Below are 27558 nucleotides of genomic sequence, written 5' to 3' on the forward strand. Positions count from 1 at the left end.
ATGTTGGTAATTTATCCAAATTATTCTTTCTTTTTGCATTCCAGTGGTGGTATATCATTCAATATAATATTTATTCCAGTTATATTAAAATGGCATTTTATTGCAATTTTTTTGTTATTGGAAATCCCTTTGTAATCTCGAGTTATTACGATTAACTAATTACTTATTAAGTTTGTATAGTGACTAGTAATATATATTAATAAGATCAACCGAACATCTCAGACAATTTCTTGGTTAATTTATTCTGTATGCACAATTTTTGAACAGAAATTGACCATCGTAAGAGGAGAGGGAGAAAAGCTGGGAATGCATATCAAGGGAGGCCTGCGTGGACACAGGGGCAATCCTCTCGATAAGACTGACGAAGGAGTTTTCATTTCGAAAATAAATTCAGGCGGTGCAGCAAAGAGAGACGGACGATTGAAGGTAAAATATGCGATCCATTTTTATGTAAAAGTAAATTCGTATGGCTTTAGTTGGTGAGGGGTCCCTTGCGGGAAGGTCCCACAGCCTGAATATATATCATTTAATCCGTCAATGGGCCTTACATTTTTATGTGAAAATCGAAAAAGAGCCAAAGAAAATGAGATTTGTTCAAATGTTTGTTTCAATTTAATAAAACTTCAAGGGTTTCTGATGACTTAGTTTGCTTAGTACTTCTTTCTATTAATCTCATATCCAGAATTTCCTCTAAATTTGTACAGTATTTTGAAAGTATTGTGAAAAGAGGCTTCTAAGCCTAAGAGTAATTCTCTCATAGAAAAAAGCTTTTTTCAATGTTAAGCTATTCTCATTATATTTGTTGTATTTATATGATACACTCGAAAATTATAATTTCAGTGTAAAAAATAAGATCACACACTTTTAAATCATGAATGTGTGTTAAGAATTATTCTGATATAAATTTTTGTTTTTCTTAAAATTTCTTTCCAAGTTTTATTTTGCATTTGTTTATTAATGTGAAATTATAAGTATTATTTATATTGTAATATCCTGATGCTATGATTGCACACTTGACCTTCTCACTCTATAAATGCATAAAATATTCATTAAAAGGAACACAATTCATCAAATTGTAGGCTTCTTCATTCATCTTGAAACTTATTCCACTTGAATATTGATAAATTGGTGATGTGATGTTTGCAGGTCGGAATGAGACTATTAGAAGTGAACGGCACATCTCTTCTAGGAGCTTCGCACCAAGAAGCTGTCAACTGTCTGAGAACGTCCGGCCGAGAAATCCAATTAGTTGTTTGTAAAGGTTATGACAAAGCCGAAATAGAGAAACTCTTAGCTGAAGGCAAGTTGACTAAAGAGAATAAGTCCGCCTCTCACAGTGTATCTAGTCTTGACAAGGATTACGACTCTGATACCTTGAAGCAGGTAAGTCAAATTCAAGTATGTACCAAAAATGTATTAAAATTAATTGAAAACACTGATTTCATTATTTATTAATCATATTTATTAATTTTCAATATAAAATTAATCAATTTCATTAATCAACTTACCGACTGCAGTTGTGTTGAACCGTGTTGAAACTAACACATCCTCAACTGTACAAAATTGTTGTCCTTTAAGTTGATTAATCATGTTGAATTGACATCAAAATCTGTGTTTTTCAATTAGTTAGAAATGTTTCACAGTATCAATTTCTATCAACGAATTATTATCTATTGAAATTAGTTGTATACTTTTTAGCTTTAAATAATTCAGGATAATAAGTATTAAGATTGAATAGTGTTGAGGATTTAAGGCTGATGATGTACAATTTAATGTGATATACATTTCGAAAATATGCTATTCCGGACTATCTGTAACCTTATCTAAATATTGTAGAGGAATAGCACAAGGTTACCTTTTTTCGCTCCCTATCATTTTGGTGATGTACGTATTGTATCAATCAATGAAGAATAAGGAATGCTATAAATAGAAAAAAATGAATGAATGGAATTAAACTGAACATAGCTCGGTTCTAACTTACCTCTAAACAGATTCAAATACATCCACATAAATTTGTCATGTCTTCTATTGTGACATTCCTTAGTTTTGAAGCTGTCTGTTATTTTCTGGCAAGTGATAGATAATTGATTAACGGTTTTAGCACATTATCATTGGAATAGTCACTATTTCCTACTTATCATGTGACTTAAGTTAGATGACTTGCTTCTAGTGACTAGACCTACTTCAGACTTCTCATATTTTAGGACTTTAATAGTCACTTGGAGCATGCCATTGACAGTTACTGCTATTCCTACCATCAGTGAGCCGATAAATTGGGTTGCTTCAATTATTTTTAACTTGGTTAATGTTTGTGTATGAATCAAGTACACTTCTAGATTCAAGGTACATTTACAATCATTTCAAATTTTGATATTTAAGCTGAGGGGGGATCCGCATAAGCTCTAGGCTTGTTTTAAGAGATTTCTATTTTATTGAATCTCGACCATTTTCTAAACATTATATATGTCGTCTTTCCAGATCCAAAATATGTAATCTGTCATTTAAAATGTTTGTGAAACTTCATTTATTTGGAGTTCATTCGATCGACCTTTGTTGGAAACAGTAGAACATTTATCCATAATTTTAAAGTAAGATGAACATCTAAAAAAGTATTTTTATATGGCTACTTGAATTGTTCAATTATTATAGAAATAACTAGTACCTTTTTTAAACGTTGTTAAAATTCTAATAAGGTGATTAGCTACTTCTATAATAATTAAGATGAACTTCATTTGAAAAAAATTTCCAAAATATTTACAATTTCTTTTTAAAACTAATTTTCAAAACAAATAGGCCTCTAGACCCTTGAGAATCGATGATCGGTCGGCAATAAACTCAAATGCTTCTGTACTAAATGCTTATTTAGATATAAAAACTTTGAAATTCTAGTTTTGACATAGTTTGTATCGGTATACAATGAAACGATTATTACTAGTGTGTGGTGGAAGTTGATGGAATTTCAAGCACAATTTTCATTTAACAGGAACAGGAAATGAAACAGGAGCTTGTTGCCTGGGAAAAGGAAGAAGAAGATGTACGGAAAGAAAAAGACTGCAAAGAGTTGGACGAGATTAGATCGAAATCAACTCCTGAAAAGGTATACTGTCAATATCATCTATTGCAAACTTAAATCCATTCCTTCGCTTAATTTTATTTCCGTTATAGCATTTTTTGGGGAATAATTCCTAGGGAAAAAATACAGGGTGAGCATAAAGTCTTGCCCTGATTTTAAAAATTTATTAGAGAATAACCGTTTGACATATCAATTTATATCTGGCGCTGTTACATAGGTTAGTGTTAGTAGTTTTTTTTAATATCACTTACGTTAGTAAACTTCAACGTGTGCCCCCTTGGTAGCCCGGAGAATGTCGAAGCGGTATTCCAGTTCTCGCCAGGTGTTTTGTAACATGTGTTCTGTCACAGTACCCACAGCAGCTTGTATCCTAGCCTTCAATTCGTCGATGTCAGCAACTGGTGTCGCGAAGACTCTGTCCTTGATATATCCCCATGAAAAAAAGTCAAGGGGAATAATGTCTGGAGAGCGTGGTGGCCAGGGTGTTGGACCATCCCTTCCAATCCACCGATCCGGAAATGTTTCATCTAGGAAATTACGCACTATCAAAGCCCAGTGGGGGGGGGGTGCTCCATCTTTCTGAAAAATTATTATCCATGGTTGTTAATCTTCTAACTGTGGTGCAATGAACTGTTGCAACACGTCTAAGTAAATGTTAGCGCTAATGATTTTTTCCGTGAAGAAAAACGGCCCAAAAACCTTGTTTGTGCATTGGGCCGCACCAAACATTAACTTTTTCACTGTCTCGCTGTAACTGTACAGTAGCGTGTGGATTCTCTGATCCCCATATACGGACATTATGCCTATTTCCCATTCCACTGACAAGAAAGGTGGATTCATCTGTGAAACATATGCGATTTAAGTAATCGTTAGCCCCATCAATCCTGTTGAGAATCTCAGTTGCGAATTCTGCACGTCTCAGCAAATCATTTGGTTGCAAGGCCTGCACGATTTGCACTCTATATGCATGCAACCTAAGCCTTTTATGATGAATTTTCACAACACTTGCTTGCGGTATTTGAAGTTCACGTGATGCTTGACGAGTTGATTTAGACGGACTCCGTTGAAATGATTGCCGAACACGATCAACAGTTGCTTCACTCACACTAGGCCTGCCACTTCTAGGAAGATCTTCAAATGCTGCCTGTTTCTTTGAACCTGTCATACCATCGCTTTATTGATTTAAGCCCGAAAATTACGCTGAACGCTGATGGGCGATTTCGTGAAACCAAAGCACACAATGTGCTTTTTCCTGCTTCGACGTCATTTTGATCGCAACTAACGTGAACTAACAGACAGCGTCATTGTTTAGGACCACTAGCGCCATCTATTGGTCAAAAAAACTACTAACACTAACCTATGTAACAGTGCCAGATTTAAATTATTATGTCAAACGGTTATTCTGTAATAAATTTTAAAAATCAGGGCAAGACTTTATGCTCACCATGTATATTGCCTCCGGCTGGGTTCGAACCGGGGATTTTCGGTTCCACAATCACGCAAGCTACCATTGCAGCATGGCGAATGGAACCATTCCACTTGGCAAATGACGTTTTGATAGCTACACTGTGTCTGGCATTTTGAATAAATTATTTCAATCAACAGAATTGGAATTGATTGATTAATAAAAATTGAAATAGACATAACTATTATTTACCATCCTACTTCAATGAAGACTACTATCCATGGAAAATTGAGAATCTTTATGCAAAATTTAAAGTTAATCATTTCAATAGTTGAGACGTGATGATGCGTCAAACATGTATCTCGTATTCCGTACCTATAAGGACTATGAGCAATTCTTTCATTCATTTATAAAATGTTCTGACTTGTTTGTTTGTTTATAATGTAAATAATTAGAGTCCCCCGATTTTTTTCCCAAGTTGATCAATAGCTTACATTGGTTTTGTGTCTGGCTCATCCTATTCTCATAACCTGATTCATTGAAAAATACAACTTTCAATTGATGATTATTTTATTTCAATTCTTGGTTGAATGATGAGTGTGAAATGGTTGACGAAGGTGCTGGATGTAGTGCGGGCAGCTGAGCTGCTGGCGCTTGGCGGGGCGGACACCTTAACCAAGCCCAAATCGCCCGGGGGACCAAAATCGGGTGACAGCCTCAAAACGACCACCATTGTCATGAGCAAGCACACGCTCGCACCTCAGTCCAGTCAACAGCCACAACAACAGCAGCAGCAGCAGCAGCAAATCGTAAGTTTTCATTAACACATTTAAAATTATTATCTCCAGTACTTTATCAGATTTTTAAAAATGGAATTCGACAACATCTACCAATGTAATAAATTTTGAGTGTTGAGTGTAAAAGAGGGCCGGCTGCACCCTAAATCCTCCCTCCCAGGTCAAAATAAAGGCAGCGATTCTACTCTATATTGTATCAGCTCTCATTATTATGTCATCTGTATTATTGGAGCAACAATTTTTGGTGTTTGTACGTTCTTGACAGTAAATAGAGCAAATATTTAACAATTTGGTACTGAAAGAGTCTGTCATTTGAAAGCCAGTTACACACACATCGATTTTTGGACGTACAATTTTTTGCCGTCTTTATGATTTCTATCACATTAAACGAAACTTGACAAGCATCATCTGATTAATGCAATAGAATTTATAAGGACGGCAAATAATCGTACGTCCAAAAATCGATGTGTGTGAAGCTAGCTTAAGAAGTAGGCCTAAGTAACTTCGTCATTCATTGCAAACTACGATGTATGTATTCAAATTTGACATTTAAAATTGGAACCGTTTTGGGCTTAAGCCTGTGGTACTATTCTGGAAGTTGTGTTATGTTAAATGATTGAATAAATAATAGCTAGATGAATAAACATTTTTATCTCTTAACATTTTGTTAAAACTACAATACAGTATAACGAATGTCCATTCAAATGGATTTAAATAAAAATGACTGCTAGTCTGTAATATGGAGTTGGAAATATCACAGTCAAGTGTATTCCTATGATCATAATCTGTCGTCTTTGAAACGTATAATTCGTTGTGTTTAAATAAATTCAGAGAATTTTATTGCTTGACAATCTTGTCGAATTCCATTATTTCTTTGTTAGTTTTATGAAAGTGATTCATGAATTACAGTATGATATACATTAGATATTAGCCTTTGATGTTTGAAAAGTCATATACCATGCAACTTCAAGTGAATATTTCGTAGACCCCTCCTCTCTATGTGTTGTCTGTTGTTTTACTTTTTCCAATCATTTTAATATTATGTAGATCCCTCCTCTCTCTCTGTTGTCTGTTATTTTTCTATTTGCAACCCAATCCCAAACGTCGACTTTTGCAATGTTGTCATTTAACAACTTTTTTCTGTGTAGTTTGATTATGCACGATTTACCTGGGATCTAAGACTTTTCTAATATTGCATTAGTGTATGGTGTGATCTGTACCTTAACGTGTGTTTGTACATCTAAGCATGCTTCTTTTGGGTTTCGATCCACTTTATTTTTGGAATGTGCCTCATGTCTTTTTCATTCCCGTCCGTCTTGTTCTTATATCAAAATCTGTTTTACCATTTTCCTTCATGTGAGGAATTTCTGAATTCTATAACGATTAATTCATTGGGAATATTAATTGAACTTGAGTATATAATATTACTTTCTTATGTAGTTGACATATTATCATATTTTCTCTCATTAAATGCTGAGTATTCTTTAAGCTCAGTGCTATTTCCATGGTTTTCATTGGATATTCTTATATTTTTCATTTTATTCAACTTATTAGATTAAAATTAGTGAAATAATTTGAATGATATTAGTGAATTGATGAATAACTAACGAGTTATGAATTCACTGAATCAACAAATCACATTACTTGACCTGAATTCTTTAAAAATGACCAATAAATCGAAAGACAAGGGTTTTTAATTTTTCATATATGTTATCAGTAAGTTACATATTAAGGGTGTTCACCGGGAAACGGATGTTTTTGTACAGGATAGTACAAAACAAGTGGTTAAAAGAAAGATATTGATGAAAGTTCTCAATTTTCATTTGTATAAGCTTGCGAATTCTTGTCAACAATAGTGTAGAGTTAATTCCTACATTTTTTGATAATAAATGAAACTTGCCTCACAAACTTTCCTGGAAAAGTATTGCATCAAATTGGAGATGATTCTTGGTCCCCACGGTCTAATTTGACCACCATTCTACTTTATTTGGGTGTTTCTGAAATCTCGTTTTTATTCTTGAATTCAAGCACCCGAGTTTGAGAAAGCCAACCGAAGAGAATTCAAAACTTGAAATCAGTCGGAGAGTTTTCACCTATGTCATTTTTTATTTTCCAGTTGATTATTATATAATTATATCAAAATTTCAAGTTTATAAAACACATTGTCTAAGGAAAATAAATATTTCGTTCATTATTTAAAAAGTTGTAACTTTTCCAAAAAAACATCAGTTTCTCAGTAAATACCCTATACATTAGCTTATTTATATCGTTCTGTAAAACGATTTAATATTTTTAATGACGATTTACGATTAATATTTTGTTAATGAGTAAAATTGGGATAACATATTTAGATATAATATATTAAACACAAAAACATTCGAATTAATTACTGTGTTATCTAGTTCACGCTATCGCTGTAAACGTAACCTATTTACGCTGTAAACGTAAGTCATCATAAAAAATTACATTTTTGTATTCGTAACGTTTCGCTAAATCCTGATATCTTTCCAACTATTCTAGTTGATTTTATTCCTGAATACTATGAACAATGCACTTGACATATTACTCACTTATATTCCTTCAATCATCATAAATGTTAACTTCTTCATTCATTTATTTTCACACCAATATTGTCACAAATTTACAATATGTTGTGTAAATTCTGTAGTCTTTATGTATAACAGTGCTCTTATTCAACTTCAACTTTTGGGTCTACTTATAATTTTTATTTCTTTAGAAACCTTCACATCAAGCATTATTGTCGGAGTTTTATAAGCGAATAAACTGATGCAAAATTAAATGTTTCTGTTAAGAAATTATTAGCACTTATAAAAAAATGATAATAGTATTGAAAATATTTTTCATTTGCCATTATTCATTGTTCGATACAATGATAAATCAATTTGAAGGTGGTTTTATGAACATTGCTATTGTACTACAAACAGTAAATTGTATCGGATACGATGTCAGAAACCATTTTTATTTAACAAATGTTGGATATGCTCATTACTATTTATTTACTATTAATATATTACTATAATTTATTAGTTCATTGTCGTAGTTCTATTAAATTTATTGAAAATATTTAAGCAGAACAATAGTCCTATTACTAATTATTAGCATATTTTTCTGTGGACTTTTGCTGTGAATGAATTGAAACAATTAATTGTTATTCCACTCTTATTTCTCACCAGTACAATAGCGTGTATAAAGTAATATTACTAGTATGTTCTCACGTTTATAATTTGTTCAATTATTCCACAATAACATATATGTATACAGTACCCTACATAATAAAAAAACTTGAAAAACTGATATTAGAAGCAAATGAACTGCATGCAATAACAAAGATACGTTGACTTTTAGTTTTTATTGTTCAAAATAGATGTATGTTTTTCATCCTAATGTTAAAATGTGAGGTTCTCTCTCCCATTCATTTTTATGTATGATTTTTTGTGGACATTATCTTGTAGATGTTAATTACTGTAAAGTATAATGTTTCATTACAAACTTACCTTTCTATACAATACGTTTTTACATGGGAAATACAGAATAGATCTGTAAAGATAAATGTTATAATAATAGTTTATGTTATTTTGTTATGTTTTCTTTTTGGAAATCGAATGTAGCCCGCTAAAGCCCATTCAGATCTCTGCAGCTTTAATTCTAAAGACACACAAATGCCATTTATATTGGACATTCTATAAAATCTTATGTTCCAATGTGGTTATGTTTCAAGGCATGGTTAAATCACAATTCTATAAGATCAACTATTTCAAATAATATTTTTAATATTTTATAGCCTACTTTAATAAATTATTTTCTTATCTTCAATGACTGACTATTGATTATTGTTCACGTATCGCACTACTAAGTGATACGGTCCTTATGGTCAACTAATAAATTTAACTATTACTTTATTTAGCATGTACGAATCAATGTTGTACAATATTGTTCTAGAGATAATAGTGTGATTTCCAAATTCTTTAATGAATTACTGCACCAGAAGTCCTATTAAGCTGATTGTTTTCCTGGTATTTTGGATTTTCTGTCATTCATATATTGAATTACTAAAGTCTCAAATACAACTATTCTTTTAAATTTTTTCAATACTGTAAGTTTCAATGCTCTTTTCAACTCTGATAATGAAGCTTTTCATATCTGATGAAAAGATTAACTGATTGACTTAGTCGAGAAAAAGACTATTCGAAGACTCATTGTTGAAACAATTTATTAAAACTTAGTATTGTGTTACTTGTGAAGTTCAAGTTTCACATCCATCCATAATTTGAAGATCGTACTGAAGAATAATTGGAAATCGTATTTTTTCTCTATCATTAAACTATGATTTGAATACTTCAATTTTTTCCCTGGGAATGTTTCTGAATCATTTAATTTTTGTATTACCCTGATCATGCTTGATTGTACCAGTGTTACAATTGACTGTATTATTTCCGTTACATTGTATCCTAAAATATTTGTTGTGCATTACAAATTGCTGAATCCAAGCATGTGAAATATATTTTATGCTATTAAATATATTCCCTGCATTCAAATAAAATGTTCCACTTCTGTGTATCCCTTTGGTATGGTTGTTGTCAAGCTACTATATAATAATATCCATCTCAATTATTGTTTATTTCAGTACAGTGGACTTCCCATTATACGGATGTATCATGTCTGTAATGATAAGTCACAAAATTATTATACTGTAATGCAATGTTTAAGCATTTTTAATAGTTTTTTACCATCACGTGAACATTTCATTATTGCTTTTCAACACTCATGTGCAAATTATTCACGAATTACTTGGATTTGGAAATTTTCAAGAGTTTTCGTGATCTAGGGCTGTATTTATGAGCGATGGACACTCATCAACCAAAACAGTCTTACACTTCACAAGAAAAATCTATGGAACAGTAATATTTGATGGGAATGGAATATTGGATAAAATTATGAAATTGGTCCTACAAGGTGCCAATATTTAACGAAGTTTTTCTTTTTTCCCAAGTTTTGATAAATTGTTGTACCTGAACATACTGAGAACAAATATCGATAGTTTGTTTGTAAACAAGGTCAAACTGAGCTAATTTTCGTTCTTTCATAATAATCTTCCATCAATAAGTTCCTTGGGGCAGCTTGAGAAACTAAAACAAGAGCTAATCAAAACAGTTCTTGAGTTTGGTTGTTGAGTAACCAAACCGGACTTTTTTTGATTTTTCTTCTCCAATTGGTTTCTCAGTAAGAGAGAGTAAAGAGAGTTGGAACTTCTTGTGCGTAATGAACTAATCAATTTTCACTATTTTTCCTCTTAGAAAAGTGAAGTTCGTATTTTTGGCAGTTCACTGTATTTAGAGCATGCGTAATATTCTCAATGCATCTCACCAGCTAACCAAGAATAAATTTGAAATTTAAATAATATTCTTATATTAGTTTGATTATATTATTGTATTCTTGTAGGCTATACAAATTATGTCTATGCAATTATCCACCTAGACTTGAAAAAGGATGGTTCAAACCTTATATTTTCAAAGAATTATTCTGTTCAATCTTGAAAAGGTTATAAAAGTCAGTAGTAACTCTTTCCTATGATGTATCTTCCTATTTTTCAAGTGTCTATTTCAATCTATTTTTATAATTATTATTCCTTCTGAATTGACTCAATTATTCATCTTATCAAATTGAAGTCTTTATATGAATTATTTCATATATTTTACCATACAAACCTGAATCGAATAAAACTGTGAATTATTATTGGAAAGTACCTGTTGATCAGTAAAGATATTTCTTTTAACCAATTACATAGTTGAGTTGGATCAATTTAGATAAATTGTTTAAAACAATTCATACTTTAAAAATCAAAGTCATTCGTGTTTTATATTTACTCGTTCTTCTGTGAAAATATTAGAAAATGAAGAGTTTTTACCTTCACAACTATCAACTCTAAAAAGTTATAAAACTCAGTAATTATTCAGTCTTATGTATCTACCTATTTTGAAAAATATTAACCTCATTTGAATTAAATGAACTATCAAAATTCGAGAAACATTTTAGGGGCAATCCAGTCGATCCTCTTCCAATAATTGATTTTATTATGAGTGTAAATAAATAAATATAGGAAGACACATCAGTGGGATGAACACTGAGCACGATTTAAGCCTCTAAAGTGTTCTATGTTTGTCAAAGAACTATGTAGTATCACACAAAACCTCACTGAACACTTTCTCAGTAAGGAATGAAGCTTATCGATGAACCTCCAATCTCACATTTATTTCAATGAGGCATGCCTTTCCTTGAGGTATCTTAATGAACGGAAGGGCATCCTTGGTGCGAGCAGTGTCTTCCGAAGTGAGTGGCCCGATGAACTGTGGTGATCTGATGACGTGTGTTGTTCTGAATTGCAGAGGGTGGCCGGCGCATCGACGTGTCGTCTGCCCCCCTCCCCTTAACAGTACTCCACTAGTCTCATCTGCATCATTGTCGTCGTCTAAAAATGGACGATCGCAACACACCTCGTGACTCTCAGCCCGAATTAAACAACACTAGCTAGTACACCCCCAAGCGTCAACCAATGTTACATTTCCTGCGTGTAAATATAAAGAGTTTAATGTGTAGACGTACATAATTTTTGTCGTGTAAATATTTGTACATTATGTCGTCGACTTTTACCTCAATATTAGTTTTTGTATATTTTTCAAATATAGCCAGTTTAATATTATCGTATACTATTTTAAATAATGCAATTCAGAAATAATAATTCATTTATTTCCATGTTCAAAACATGTTGAATACTATAATTAAAAGTCTTGCAAAATACAGTACAATACAAATTGCAATAAATTTACTACAACAAATAAATGAGGCAAGGTATATGAAGTTACATTTTCATTGTTTTTCCGTAATAGATAGATCAAATAAGAATAATTTATCATTTGTTTTCCATCAATAGCTATTGTCATGAAAATGTGACTGGCATGAATCCACATTATGTACACTGTGTATCGCCATTTCACGGAATTACGGATTAAAAATAGATTAATGCTGATCTGCTTAAATGTAAAAAACAGTTGAATATTTTATTTTTATTGAAATAAACACGATAACCTAGTAGAAAATTCATGAATGGGTATGATTTTACTTTTTATAAGCACTTTTGAATGAGTCATTAATGGCAAAATATCATATCAAGGCTGTTTAATTCTTTTGAAATAGTAGTAGTAGTCGTCTAGTTGATTATCATACCAAAAAATGATCATCAGCATTATCACTTGATAACTGGCGTTATGTACACAATTACAAATACTATGTTGATAATCACACATTTCTCCAATTTTCATACATGAATATTATATTAGCATTTGTTTCAAGAGACAATTTTCTACTGAACTATTTATCACCATATATCGTAAGTAGATTATCATGTCATGAGAAATTAAAATTAAAATAATTTATGTCAGGTCATGATTTTTCCCATCGATAAATTACTATTACTATCATCGTACAAGGCCGTTAATTTTATTTCAACGATATTTAAATATTCTCCTAATCCAAAATTTCCTACTTGCCTTGACATGTTCTATGCTGACCGAACAGGATTGGCGGATTTCACAAAATGAACATTTTAAAATCAAGGCATGTATCTAAGAGCTATTAAATTAACCTTTCATTTTTCCATCTTTCTCTTATTTTTCATGTCGAAAATTTGTTGCTTCTGTTTAATAGTTGTAGTCCTGTTGCCGTTGCCACTTCAATAACTTCTCTATTAGACATCAATACAAAGAAAACCGTAATTATGTACATCAGGGACTCAATCATTCATAAAACATAGTCAATGTGTTCAATGTTTGAAATCATTGAATTGATGTTTTTCTTATAATAGATTATTGTCTAAGCTGTAAGACTGTATCATATATTGTAAATTAAACAAGTTGTGCCTCTAAATGTTATTGTGAAGTTAATTATTCCAAATAATGTTGATAATGTAATAAAAGAAAATCAGAAATAATATTTGTTATTCTACGTGTCATGTGTAAATTCAGATGTAGTGCTAATATAGATCACTTATAATGGTTTATTTCCATATACCTCTACTTGTGAATGAACTATACAATATTCTTAATAATCCTGTTAAAAGTGCAAATCATTGAATTTTTTTCAAATAAACTCTGAACATGAGATTGTTAAGAGTATAATTATTTTTATGGTGATGGATATTTGTATGTTGTATTTTGATGGTCATTATTCAGAACGTCAAGGATTTTGAAAAGTGATAAAACTCTTTAAATTTTACCTAAGTGGTGTTTGATGCTTCTGAATGTTGTTTGTAGTTGTATAACCAATTCAGTGAAAATTTTCCAAACTCCTATCCTATTGCAATTGATGTGATAGTGGTTCAGGCATTAGTTTTTCTTAGAATTAATTGAGTTCATAAGTTTAATTGAGTTCATCAATATTCAATTCCCCCCCCCCTCTTATGTGGATGGTATTTCACAAGGGACCACACTACTTTTATAAAGATAATTACCATACATATTTTGTAATTCATAGTATATTTGAGTTTTATCTCAGCTCTGTGTATTTGTATGTTTGGATACTATGTGCCGTAAATTTCATGACATTTATTTAATAGGCTACTTACTTGAACTATTCGACACAAATGAATTCAGTGCAGTTGATCTGTGCAGTAGAACTGCAACTGTAACTGAAAATTTCATTACACTATTTCTCACATTACTAGCTATACTGTCATTTCTCAACGATTGCCTTAGATTGCAATATTGTTGTAATTCCTACTATACTACTGTAAGACAGGAAATCTGAATAGCCACACCGGCACTCAACATATCAATTACATATCTCAAAAGAATGTTTCTCTGTATAGCCCCAATTGAATTTATAATAATATGCATAATTGCATATTCTTATCTACATATCAGTCAAACAAGAATAGCATGTTACTAATCAACATCTCTGTTCATTGAAAGTAAGTGAAAATAGTAGTCGAATATATTTATATTGAGAATTTTTCGGAAATTTCCTAGTTTAATTCAGTTCCTTTTTTGAAATCTTCATCTGTGATGGTTTTAATTCATATAATTTACTCTCATCCTCTCTTTTAATGTTTTATATTTTGTATTATTATTTTTTTTAATTCATGTATCATTTATAAAAACATTAGTTTACAGTAATTGAAAGACCTTAGTTTTGTATACTCATTTATCAATTAAAATTTTACTTAATCAAGTCTGTTTTTAATCGTTACTTTTATGACTCAGTCGTCTGAAGATTTTTCTTAATACAGTTTGAGAATATAAATTATTATACAGTAAATTATTGCATTATTAACACTAATTAATGATCTGAATGACTTGAGCAAAATAATTTATATTCAATTCTTATAAAAAGTAAACTGACTCCTATACACTCAGACACTGTCCTTTTTTCATTCAAATTTTCTGTTTTTGATTGTTTGCTTTTCGATAACTTTGGAGTTACGTGTAAGAGTATAATCGGTGTTGAAAAACTGCTATGTACCTAATAATTATAATGCTTTACGCAGAATTGTCCAAGAGTATGAACGTATTTATCCTATAAGTCTTATCGGGTCTAGTCCCATGTTATTTTGAGGTAATATGACGTTTTAAATTACTGATTGAAGCCTTGAAGATGTTTTAATATTACATTATTTTATATATAAATATTATATGACCGATTTCATTGGATATTGTTGTGAAATATTAAACAACTGATACATTAAAATAGACTAGTCAATACTATTCCTCATCATAAACTATACAAATTTCGGTGTTTGAATAAGTATATCTGAAGGATACGAAGGCTTGAAAGAGAGCATAATTTTATCTGTTGATCCAATTTTGTCCTTTAGATTTTTAGATCATACTATTTTTCATTGAATAAAAATAATATATTTTTCTTTATGAATGTGGATTCATGTGAGCGTCTGAAATGTATTTTCAATCTTGAAATAAGGATTTTATTCGGAAATAATTGTGAATTGTTGGCAGATTTGCCTTTCACAAGTTTTGGAAAAGAATAAATTTTTAACTTGTTGATCTACTATTGCCAGGCATGCAGTGCAATATCAGTCTAAAGTCTAGAAACGCCTTTATTTCCCCCCAATTCCATTATTTAGTACAACATGAAAGTTAAAAGACAATCATAATTCTTCGACGATTGAAAAATTAATGGTAACACTAATAATTTTAATTTCCAGGGGTGTCATAATTTAATTACTATTTCGAAAATATTATATATATAATACCGTGATACGTGATACAGTATATCTAGCATCTCATTATAGTTGATTGTACGAGTTCTAATAGTACAAGTTCGTACCTAAATAATATTTTCAATAGCCACAAAGCCTCATTACACATTTCACCTCAACAATCTTCAAGGTATTACAGAATAATGCAATTCAGTTGTACATTTGTAAATTATATTTTCAACGATGAAGGAGTTTAAAGGTGGTTGCTTTGAAGTACTGCATGACCATTGTATTGTGGCTTCCTACATCTCAGCAATTGATTGAGTGGTTGACTGCTGTATCTCAAGTTTCTTCTTGGTGATGGGTCTCTATACTTTCCAAATATTGTTTTCTGCCTTCTCCAATTTTCAGTGTATTTTGTTGACTAAATAAAGAAACTTGAGTTCAATCCCCTTGCAAAATCTACACGAATAATCTTATTCAAATATCCAACAATAATAGCTTTTGCTATCATGATTAGTATCTAATAATCAAACTGAATAAAAAACGGAAACCCAATTGGAAACAATCCCTCACTGAAAGCTGAAGTAAATAATTGTTGATTGATAGCTTTTGTAATAAAAAATTGTGTATGTAGAAAGTACATTCAATGCCAGCTAGTAATTTTTAGAATTAAAATCTCTGAATTGGAATTCTAGCAAATAATAGATTCATAAATTTCGTCTTACAATCTGATTGCATCAAAATGATAATTTTTCAATGCAATGAAAGAACGGAAGAATGAAAGAACATATCGTATGACTAAACAAAAATAATTATAATTCAAGTACAACTTTTATCATGATCAGGAGGGAACACCAGGGTCATCCCAAAACTCTGTTCCTCTCCAAATTTGATGAAATAATATTCATCAAAATCAGCATTGTAAATCACCAGTCTGAATTATTTTTCATTAATCATTTTGAATTATAATTAACTACACTTATTATTAAAATTAATTCACACGAATATAACAGTTTATCTATTTAAAAAGTTTTCATTTCTGTGGGTAGCGTTCATTTGTAAAAAAGTTGCATCATCAAAATCAACAAATTTAGTTGGTTGTTGTTGAAAAGAAATAATTTACTAAAAGTTGATACTACAAAAATTATAAAAAATTAAATTATATTTAAAAGGTAACTAATACCTTTTTCATTCAACTTAGCCTACCACAGTACATAACCTACTATGTTGCACAACTTACTTGACGTTGAATGTTGGAGATTTCTTAAAAGTCAATTTAATTTTTACAGTGTCATAATTTTTTGTAAGTTAAAATTATTACAGTTTTTTTATGAAACTCACTATTCTCTCTCACTTTTATTCATTCATAATTTTCAATCACTTTTGATCAATGCAGTTTACCTAATTAATAATGACTGTACTTGAGATTCCACTGTTCAATTGTCTACATTTTTTGCACTTTAACAGTTTTTGTGGCAATAATTGTTCGTTCATACACTCATCTCCAAAGTAACGTTTTCATTAACAATTTTTTCGATATTCTACTATATTGAAATTTTCTGGTAGTTCTGTTGTGTTCCTATTGTGCGTCATCTATTAATATTGTCTATTCCCCATTCACACAGTTAATATTTTTTGAATAATGTTCTATTATGTGAAAAATGCAATTATTTTTTTTAGATATGTAATCGAAGTTCTTTATTGTGATACATTCAAAAAGGAAAATTTTGTCTAGATGATTTTGACAAAACTGTTTTCTGACAATTTTTAAGGAATGATCTCATGAATAATAATAATAATCTCGATCAATAGTTGGATTTTCTACTAATTATTATGCATGACTCGATTGAAATTTGCATCCTGGACTAGAGTTATTCAATCTTTGATCATCTTCTTGAACTGTATTACCTATGGTTTCTTTTTGCATGCCAACTACAGACTGAAAGTAATGGTGGTGCTACAGTGAAGCCTAACAGTGTTTATGAATTTGCCAGCTTGAGACCACAGTCTGCAACCATTATTGATGAAAGAATCAGCCTTTCCAATCCACCCAAACCCAAGCCATTTCCTCATAGCCTTTCATTCTCAGAAGTGGAGGCACCTACACCCAAATCCAAGTCAAAAAAGAATTCCAAACGCAGGGTCTCTTTTGTTGATGATTACATAGAACCAAAATCCGAGTCTTCAACAAAAAAGCCATCTTACAGTAATACTCTTCCTAGAAGGAATGTAATGAAATCTCAACAGGTAGATGATCAAACAAGAAAACCTTTTCCTACTTCACACTTCACTGCTCATCCGATTTCCAAGCCAAATCCACTCAAAGTCCCAGATCAAGATGATATAGAATTTATCACACCACCAGATTCCATTCTGGAAGATACTCAAATAAAAACAATTCCATCTATGAAGCAAAGTGACCTCATTAACTCCTCTTCAAAGTCCCCCATTCCTGCCAGTACACAACCACCACAGCATTCAACAACCAATGAATATTTACATTGCCATAAGCTTTATACACCTGTATCAGAAACCACAGAAAGAGAAAAAATATCTTCTGAATTTGAGTCTCCCAATTCTAAACAGGAAACCAATGATAAAACAAATATTAATGAACATTCCACTTATTCGTCTGAAAAACAATCTAGTCTTGATGAAATTGATGAAAAAAATTTCACATTTCATGCTTCTGAGAAAGAGTGTAAAGTTACTTCATCAGGAATAGTAGGAGGTAGTAAAAAATCTGAAGAGGAACGGTTCTCAAAATCATCAATATCATCAAGCAGTAAGAATTACAAGAACTCTGATCAAGATGACTGTTCATCTCTATCTAATTATGCCAGCAAGGAAATAGCTGAAATAAGAAAACTCTTGTGTAGTGGTTTACCTGATAACATACAAGTTAAAACAGACATGTCGGGATCAATGCTTTCTGAGAATATTATTGAAACATCAAATGATGAGTTTTTGAAAAAAGTATCAGATACTAAAACTTCCGACTCCAAAAGAAAGAAATATGAAGTTTCTAGTACTTTGGAAGAGGCTAGTCGGACAGAGAAGTTCATTGATAGAAAGTATGATTTTACTTTGGAACTTTCAGGTGAAAACCTGAAAAAGTCCCACTTTCCACCTTTCAACTTGGCAGATTTTTCTTTCTCTTCCAGCTGTACAATGTTTGATTCGCATAATAGTGAAGAACATTCCAGTAAATCAGCTTTTGAAACTGAATTCTCTTCCAGCTCACCATCAAGTCTGGTATCAACTACTGAAAACCCACCTTCTCAACCCCAAGAATCTCCTGCTAAAGATCAAAATTGTAATTTGGTTGGAATTGATCACACTAGAAGAGCATTGAAATGTGTGTCTTCAAACCAAAAGCTGAAACTGATAGGTGTTCTCCTAGTACTAGTCTCTCCGAAAAACAATGTGATCAGTCATTATCGACTGCTCAGACCACCTTGTCACCAAGGTCTGTTTTGTCTAGTGAAAAACAACCAAGCTATTCGGGTGATGATAGAACGCCAGAAAATCATTCTGAACAGACGTTATTAACTGATCAAGTCTTATCGCCAAGGTCTGCTCTGTCTAGTGGAAAGTATCAAATTCATTCAGATGGTCTCCTTCCAAAAAGCAGTAAATCGGTCCGGTTTGATACATCTTCCCTTGGTAGCTCCCCTCAGTGGCGCAGTCCAGTAGCTGAGAAAAAATTGGAAGTTTCAAGAACACCCTCGCCATGTTCAGCTCCTAGCAGCCTACCCGCTTACATAGAGACTCAGCCAACGGTGTTGAGAACATCGGTCACTGAGACTGCTGTTCCATCGCAGGTTGAGTATGCCTTCATCAACCCCAACTCTCCTCCTTTGCATGCCTCTCTTGTCCCTGCGGCCCAGCCTCAAGGTATGAACTTGCTCAGAGAACAGCAAATAATGTATATACCTCAATTCACGCCGTTTTACACAGTCCCCCACCACGTAGCCTATGTGGCAGCTCCAGCTGTAGGATTGCTTCAACCCTTATCATCTCCACCAGGTGCCAACATCCTCCCCCCGCCCCCACCCATCAACTATGCCACTCATCCAGCGGCGGTCAGTCCACACTCCACCCTCCCCTCTCCATGGATGCAATACCCTCCTTCCAGTCCCATCCTCACTCCTTCCATTAATGACTCTTCTGGAAGCGTAGATAGCAGAATGGGTGCACTAGCGGTAAGTTCACACTAATTTCTGCCAATAAAAAACTGTTGTTCCATTAGTTGTAATGGTGCAATAAATTCAAGTGCTTCAAACAGGAGTTTGAACCATTCACGCTCCTTGCAAACAATATTCGAGGCATTGAGATTTGAGAAAGACATCCTCTAATGAGTTGTTCAGCCTAGAATACTGTAAGACTATTTTTGAAGAAGGATATTCTTGTCTAACCTAGAATACTGTAAGACTGTTCATGAATAAGGGTATAGAAGGGTATCAAATTATGCGCTGAAAAGTTTTTCTAGTTTTTTTTAGATTTTCAGTGCTCTTTAAGTAAGTGGAAATAATTCATATTCAGTGTTCATTTACCTCAGTAGTTTATTGATATGGGTAACATATCTTCTTGGTTCTGTCTATTTCTTGATTGATTTCACGTGAAGTGTTGGGAAAGCAGCCATTTGGCCCTGAAATGTTGAATTGATTCTAATCATATTTTATTCTAGCTCTTACAAGACTCTTCTTCCTTGATATTATTTATAATTTTTTAAATGAATAATTACCACCTGAACGACAGAATATTCAGTCAATTTATCATAAATATATTGCTTGCAAAATTGGTTTTATATCAATAACAGTCATCCCAGTCACCCCTGCAAAAAGTCGTGACTGAAATTGAATAGCTTTCAGCAATTCAAATCATGGAATGTAAACTATTTTTTGCTATTCAGTGCAAACGGCCCCAGTCCCTAAAGAACCCATACTAATGTAATTTCAAGTACTGAAAACTATAATACTATTTGTGAACGTTTTGTCATTATTGCCATCGACTCAAGGCTATTGCGCCTTTCTATGCATGCACTAATATTATCTTAATAACAGGGTTTTAAAAGTAGATGAAAAGTATCTGGAAACCTGGAATGTGCATCATCTTAGTATAGGATGTCTTACTAATTATTGAAAAAAAAAAAATTTACTAACAGAACAGACATTGCTAAACATGATAATTATTATTGCATACTCCTAATAATTTACACTCACAATTTTTAGGTTCTATTATTCCTCAAGTAGCCCACCTGGGTATTATTATTATTATTATTATTTTACAAATAACTCATTTTAAGAGAACAATGTCATATACTGTGTAATTTTGTTAAATAATCATGATTAGTGAACTACTACCCAAATGAGTTAATAGGACTATTTTCTCCGAAGATTTCATTTTAATAGTCCCCATCCACATATTTTTCAGAGGCCCTAGGTTTTTCCAATATTGTACTGTTTTTGAATATTATTATCCGAAGATGAACCAATTATGTATTTGAAGATCAATAAATGCAGGTCCAGATTTCACAAAAAAAGAAATTGTAATATATCGCTGTTTTTTATGCTGCTACTAGTTGATTCATTGTTTAAGACTTCTCAAAAAAGTGTATTATTTTGTCTGTCTGATAACTAGATTTTCCATAGTGCATAAATTATACCTATTCTGAACATCAAACCCCTATACATGATTGAGTTCCTTTTTAGTTGTGAACAAGTAATTGGTGACTGATAGTAGTTATTGGTGGTAGTATTATTTGACTAGTTACATTCCCAACCCAATTGCTTGGCTTTTGAAGTATTATTAACATCCACGAAAGTTAGTTTAGTTAAGGCTCCTCATTATAATAGAAAGGATTGATTATTATTATGTATGTGTGTCTGAACTGCATTGATATACTAATTAACTATTATTATCTTCTGATTTTACTTGAATCTTATCCAAGATCATTAAAGTTATTTTGATATAAGTTAATATTGGATAATAATTTATTGTTATGCCTTCATTTTTTCCATACCATTGTTTTCATTAAAATTGGAATAACTTAATAGAATATTTTAAAATACTCTTTACTCTTCGAATATTAGAATTTTAATAAAAAAAATATTACATTCAAATGAGTATGGCACCGTGAATTATCTCATGTTCATTTAACAAAGAGATTATTCACTAGAATCTATTAATTTATAATTAACTTTTTCATAATTTTAATAATTCTGGGTTTTGACCTGCCCATAAATCGAAATTGCATTCTAATGTAATGTCATTTTCTTCATACTGTTTCCAATATAATCTTATGTTTTAACAATTTGATGTATATGATCTACAAAATTATACACTGCTCTTGATTAAAAAATATTATAAAAAATCATTTTAATTTATTTATTTAATCATTTAGAATTACACATTTTACAGAAAAGTACGATGTGAAAATGGATGTGAAAATCTGTATTGTCCATAACTATTACTTTATAATAAAAAATGTTTTCTTTTTTCTAGACTCCAACAACACCGACTAACACGACTGGTCCTGTAAAAGCATCTGTCAGTGATAAGAAGAAATTCTTCGAGAAGGCAATGGAAGAGCATCATCAACCCTCTCCAAAACCAGGTTAGTGAACTTTATGTTCTTGAAAATTTAAAAACGATTACCAAGATATTTTACAATAAATGCATGATGATATTTAGATTACATGTCTGATAACATTACAATCCTTATTATGTTCTATAAAAACTAAAATTGTTCATAATTAATTGTGAAGTGTTAACAACATTTTCTTTGGAGATCTATTATATTAGTTGGAAATTGGTCAGATTCATTTCAAGTTATATGCCTTGCTATGCTATAGTAAGCATTGGAAATATAGGTTTCCTTATATTGAATTTCAAAACTCCCTGAAAAAAATAAAACTTAAAATTGATTTGGAATATTTTCCTTTCTTGACAAAAGTTTTCTAATGTTTCAGAGCGAGTTTTTTCGTTCCTAAGCCAAGATGAAGTGGAGAAGATGAAGCAAGAAGAAGGTAATGTACTAGTTGTTTTGCTTAATTCAACATTTATGTTTTCTTGTTGATCATAGGCAAAAAAAAAACATTCAGATCGATTTGAGGACTTTTGGCTGTATATTGTAATTATGGATCTTACTTATTATATAAAGAGTAAATTAGCTTCTCTTCTCCTCACAATAAATTAACAATGTCATGTTTTTAGATTTCAAAGTAACTATAATAATTTCATAAATATCCATTATTTGCCACATCATTTTAGCCTTTTTTCGAGTTAACTCTCTTGCATAGTATACTATTCTCTTTGCCAATTATCTAAAAAAAATGTTTTCAATGGATTAGACTGTTGAGAAATTTAAAATTAACGTATTATAAAACGCATAAAAAAGCGTTGCATATATTATTATTTTAGTGTTGGAATTTTTTAAAGTTTCATGAATATGATACTGACAATGTAATTTTGTGTTGCCCGCGTGTGTTTGTTTATGATCTTTTGGTTCTTATTTTGTAGCAAATCCATTGTATTTAAATACAAATTTTCAATAGCGAATTACTTGTATGCAAAAAATCAAACTGAAATTTATCTTGTGAAAAAACATATCCCTTTTTTTAATGTATAAAAATTTGGAAAGGGACATTTCTGGGCTGAGCCTGTTGAACATTCATATGATTTGTGTATTATTTTATGTACTAATTGATAAATTAATTAATAATTTACTTGTCCGTTTCACAGAGCGAAAAATAGCCTCATTATCAAGATCTGAACTCAAAAACTGGAGTAGAATAGACGAGAATGAAGAAGACGGGTTTGGTGCAGAGAATGAAGATGAAAAGTAAGTTCCTATTTCACTGGCCAGCTCATTCTAATAAATTATTTTGAATGATTTCCTTCCAGAATTCATAAACTGGGTATCAATTTTTATTGATGCTAATTGAATTATTTGTTTAGAGTAATTTTTTTATTCAGAATCGGAACATAGTTTCAAAGCCTTAGAAATTTAACACATATTAGTTACATTACATTTCACATTAGTCAATGCTCTTGAATTTCTAGTATATATTTTTTTAATTTTTCTTATGTGACACTAAATTAATATGTATCATATCAAGCTATTTTTGATAAGGGTGATGTTTGAATAAGCACGATTTACAATAATTTACATAGTAAATAGATGTAATGTCGTGATGTAACAGCTCATTATAATTGTCCATACTGAAATGCTTGAAAGTATTTATTTGTCTTTTTTCAGCAGACCATCTTCAAATGAAAATCCTCTTGCTGGTCTTGGCAATGTCCATACAGCCAAAGCTGAAAGAAGATTAAAGGAGAGACTTCTGCAAGAGGTAACTCACTTTTAAAGATTTCGATAAAAATTCCTAGTACTATATTTGAAATATGTATAAACATATGAAAATATTGAGTCATTTAAATTCTATGTTACAAAAATGTGTTTAATGCAGTAATGTTTCATTTGGACGAATATTTTTTATGAACATTTTAGTATAATGCTGATTGCAAATGATCATTTTACTGCTTTTGAGATTTACTCGTTCAATATTGTAAGGCGTAGGACAGTGTTTAGTTACAGTAAAACAGAGATAGGGCTCCTGATCATCGTTCCTTGTTGCTCCTCACTCCCAATTTTCTTCTACCTTTTTACAGCTGGTATACAACAGTAGTGTGGTCCTTTGACGGCTTAATTGATATATTCAGGCTATGAGGGACATTCCCTTAAAAGACTCACCACCAACAAAAAGCCATACAAATTTACTTTTATAGCTACTTCAGTCAGTCAATTCAAAGACAAAGGCCGGTTAAAGTTTAATCGTGATTAACTTCACGAGAACCAATCAGAGAAGGCTCTTCTGAAACAAGCACAACAGCCGTGTTAACGTGAGTTAGTACCGAATTCACTTTTATAGCTGGTCCTTTTTAATATATAGCTAAAAAGGTTATGTTTCTTCAAGTATCGTATAAAATAATAAATTTATTCTCGAATTTCTTGATCCATCACGAACCGCTACGTTTCATTAAGTGTTAGGCTATATCTTAAATGTTGATTTGAATTCATTTGCAAATGTTGACTAAATTAGTTGTGAAAAATTTGAAATATTTACTCACTGACTGGAGCATGATTTCGAATCACATGGGATTCATTGTCAACATTGACTGTTGACAATGAATCCTATTCGAAAGCATGCTTCATTCATTAAGTAAATATTTCATATTTTTACAATAATATTAATTTAGTCTTGAAGTCTTTATTTTTAGTATTAGAACTTGATAAATAATAATTTGTTAGCAGATTTGATCAAAATACAGTAGTGACATTCATCCAAAAATCAGCTATAAAATGTGGAAGATAATTTCATAATATACTCTTTGTATTAATTAGGTAAAATATTTGAGAAATATCGTGTTATTTGAGAAATATCGTGTTTCAGGGTCTACTGAGTGACGAGGATCTCGATCTGACTCCAGCTGAACAGAGGGCGCTGCGTGCTGAACAGAGAGCCGCTTGGAGAACTGCCAGATTGAAATCACTTGAGCAGGTACACACTATTTTGATCCAAGTTTTTTATGATCGCGTTTTCGCTCGTTTCAGAAGGTACCACCTCTTATGGTACAGAATATACGAGCTTTAAGACTCATATAATGTAGTCTACAAGACTATTCTGTGTGTTCTGTAAAGAGTAAAAACTCGATCAGATTTTTTCGTTCCATATTCATAAATGTAGGCTAGCCATAGTTGGTGTATTTTTCGGCCCCAAATCTGAAATAACTGATTTTTTAATGTTGTGTTGGCTATTGGGTCTAATATTTATTCGTATTATCCTACTAAAATTGGACATGAATCCTTATTGGTAGTGAAAACATCTATTACAATAATTATTCATCAAATTTTAGAAGAAAAATAGGTTTTTTCTGAGTCTGTTGTTCTCTCCTCGTCAAAACCATATTATGATTTGTATTCGTGTGATTAAATAAATAACAGTTACTCATGCATTAAGAGCGTGAAACGCAACTTTATCGCTCGAGCCAAAACAATTACCACGTGACGCGTAGCGGAGCATGGTAATTTTTACGAGAGCGATAAAGAAGCTTTCCGCTCGATTTACATAGAACATTTTCTCTACAAATGCAGTATTGGATTCCAATACAATAAACAGTTGTTTTTTAAATATAATTTATCCAATCATTATTATTATCGCTCATTTCCATTGCTGAATTCATTGTTGAGTTGAGATGATGTTAACCTTCAAATCTAGCTTACACAAAAAATGTAGCCTACTGCAAATGCGCTACGGTTAGCGAGCGTTAAGTAAACAGCTGTCAAGCGCAAAATAGATTCTAACTCGCTCCTCACAAAACAGCTTTTTTATGATGAGTTTTCGGTTCGTAGAGAAGAACTTTACGAGTGGTTGTAGAAAAACTATTGTACGATTTCACAATTTTATCCCTTTTGTTTTATTTTATATTATTCCAGTAAGTTGCAATTTATACGGCCTACCACTCGGACAAATCTTACAATCAGCGATAAAACAAATTATTATTAAATTTCTTTAAATTTTCGTGTACTTTCAACTTTCAATTAAAATTTATTTATTCATTCTATGTTGAACAAAATTTGTAATAATATTTATAATATAATATAACTTTTAAAATGACACAACAGGCTTATGCTCAAAACTTCTCCTATTTCAAATGAATATTTGTTCATAATCGAAATTCAATTTATTAACTTTAATATAAATTCATTTAAAAATTAGACAAACTATTATTCCATGACATACATTTCATTTTTTTGTCAAGGTTGACCAGTAGATAGTACTCTCAAGTCCAAACCCAGTAAAATAATGATATAAACGGTATTTTCAACTTGTCTGTTCATTAGGATGCCCTGCAAGCTCAGATAGTAATTAAGAAAATGAATGAAATGATAAAGAGCAAAGAACAGGTCCAAGACTCGGACAAGGATGGTCCGCCGCCGCTCATTGAGAATGCCCTCATCGAGGCAGGTGACACCAACAGCACCGAATCCAACAACACTGTTCTGCTCGAAAACAACAATGAGCCTCTCAACCCTCTACCCAGACATGATCATCAAAACAATCTGCCCGAGGTATGTCACATTCTCTTGCATCGTGCTCAATCAAATATAATATAATTTATTGGGTTGTTTGTCCTAAAACATCAATACTATAACCATTGCTGATTGATCATCAGGATTTCTCGTTTATTAATAAGTTTTGCTATTTGCTAACATTCTCAACTAATAACTAATCTTGGTATGTTTTGTTGATTAATACATAATCAATACTGAAAACATTAATAATCAATCATTAGGATCTCGCGTGTATTTGTCAGATTTGATTTCGCTTTCAACTAATTACTAATTGAATTCCACGTTGTGCATTAAATATCCAATAACGTTCTAACCAACTAATTCTTCACGTTATTTTCTATTGCATTTCAACTATAAATTGGCCCAGATACCATGAACAGAGAAACTAGTTGTAGAATTTAATGATCAACTAATCTCATGGTTTTAGTACTTGTCTCATGTTTTGGGAACGACTCTTACGCTAATACAGAACAAATTATTTACCTTGTCTGCTTTATTTATATGAATTGATGATATAAAAATTTTATAACTATACATTTAGTTATACATGTATATTGCTTTTGCTCCCGATTGATAAAGCGAATGAAATTTGCTTGCCAGCTTTATTACCAGCGCAAATTACAAAAATCTATTCTTTCTGTCGAATGTATCATCTCTGCTAAACATGTAGAAATGAGTAGCGTTTTTCTTGAGGCGAGGGACTAATTAATAAGTGCTTGAGTTGACTGAGGAGTTAGATTGATTGCTGAAAGCTGGGATGAGTAAATTGAATTAGGTGAGGGCTTAGCCTTAGTAGATGCTTGTTGTCATCCGAGGAAAGGATGATAGAATTCAGGTTCTCGCATGAATCTGTTTTTATTTCAACTGTAAATTTTATAAGCATCTGCCTGTCAATTCAATTCTTACTGCCTA

General features: G+C 31.7%; 1 protein-coding gene across 14 annotated transcripts in view; it reads left to right on the plus strand.

The window, feature by feature from the left end:
• LOC111064130 (protein scribble homolog) overlaps positions 1-27558 on the plus strand; it is a 121538-nt gene that overhangs the window by 85750 nt on the left and 8230 nt on the right. For 7 of the 14 annotated variants that reach the window (XR_005570769.1, XR_005570768.1, XR_005570770.1 and 4 more), the window contains 8 exons: positions 268-426; positions 1147-1383; positions 2984-3097; positions 5096-5287; positions 17445-19711; positions 22014-22125; positions 22481-22537; positions 23253-23352. Coding sequence is in view for 7 of the 14 variants with exons in the window: in XM_039423827.1 (XP_039279761.1) it covers positions 268-426; positions 1147-1383; positions 2984-3097; positions 5096-5287; positions 22014-22125; positions 22481-22537; positions 23253-23352; positions 23770-23863; positions 24965-25072; positions 26416-26643 (1401 nt within the window). In the remaining 7 variants the exon portion in view is untranslated. Of the gene's footprint in view, positions 1-267; positions 427-1146; positions 1384-2983; positions 3098-5095; positions 5288-11679; positions 13045-17444; positions 19712-22013; positions 22126-22480; positions 22538-23252; positions 23353-23769; positions 23864-24964; positions 25073-26415; positions 26644-27558 lie in introns of those variants that run through there. The other 7 variants (XM_039423827.1, XM_039423836.1, XM_039423822.1 and 4 more) reach the window with 2 other exon arrangements.

This window comes from Nilaparvata lugens, chromosome 1, assembly GCF_014356525.2.
Source record: "Nilaparvata lugens isolate BPH chromosome 1, ASM1435652v1, whole genome shotgun sequence".
Lineage (NCBI taxonomy): Eukaryota > Metazoa > Arthropoda > Insecta > Hemiptera > Delphacidae > Nilaparvata > Nilaparvata lugens.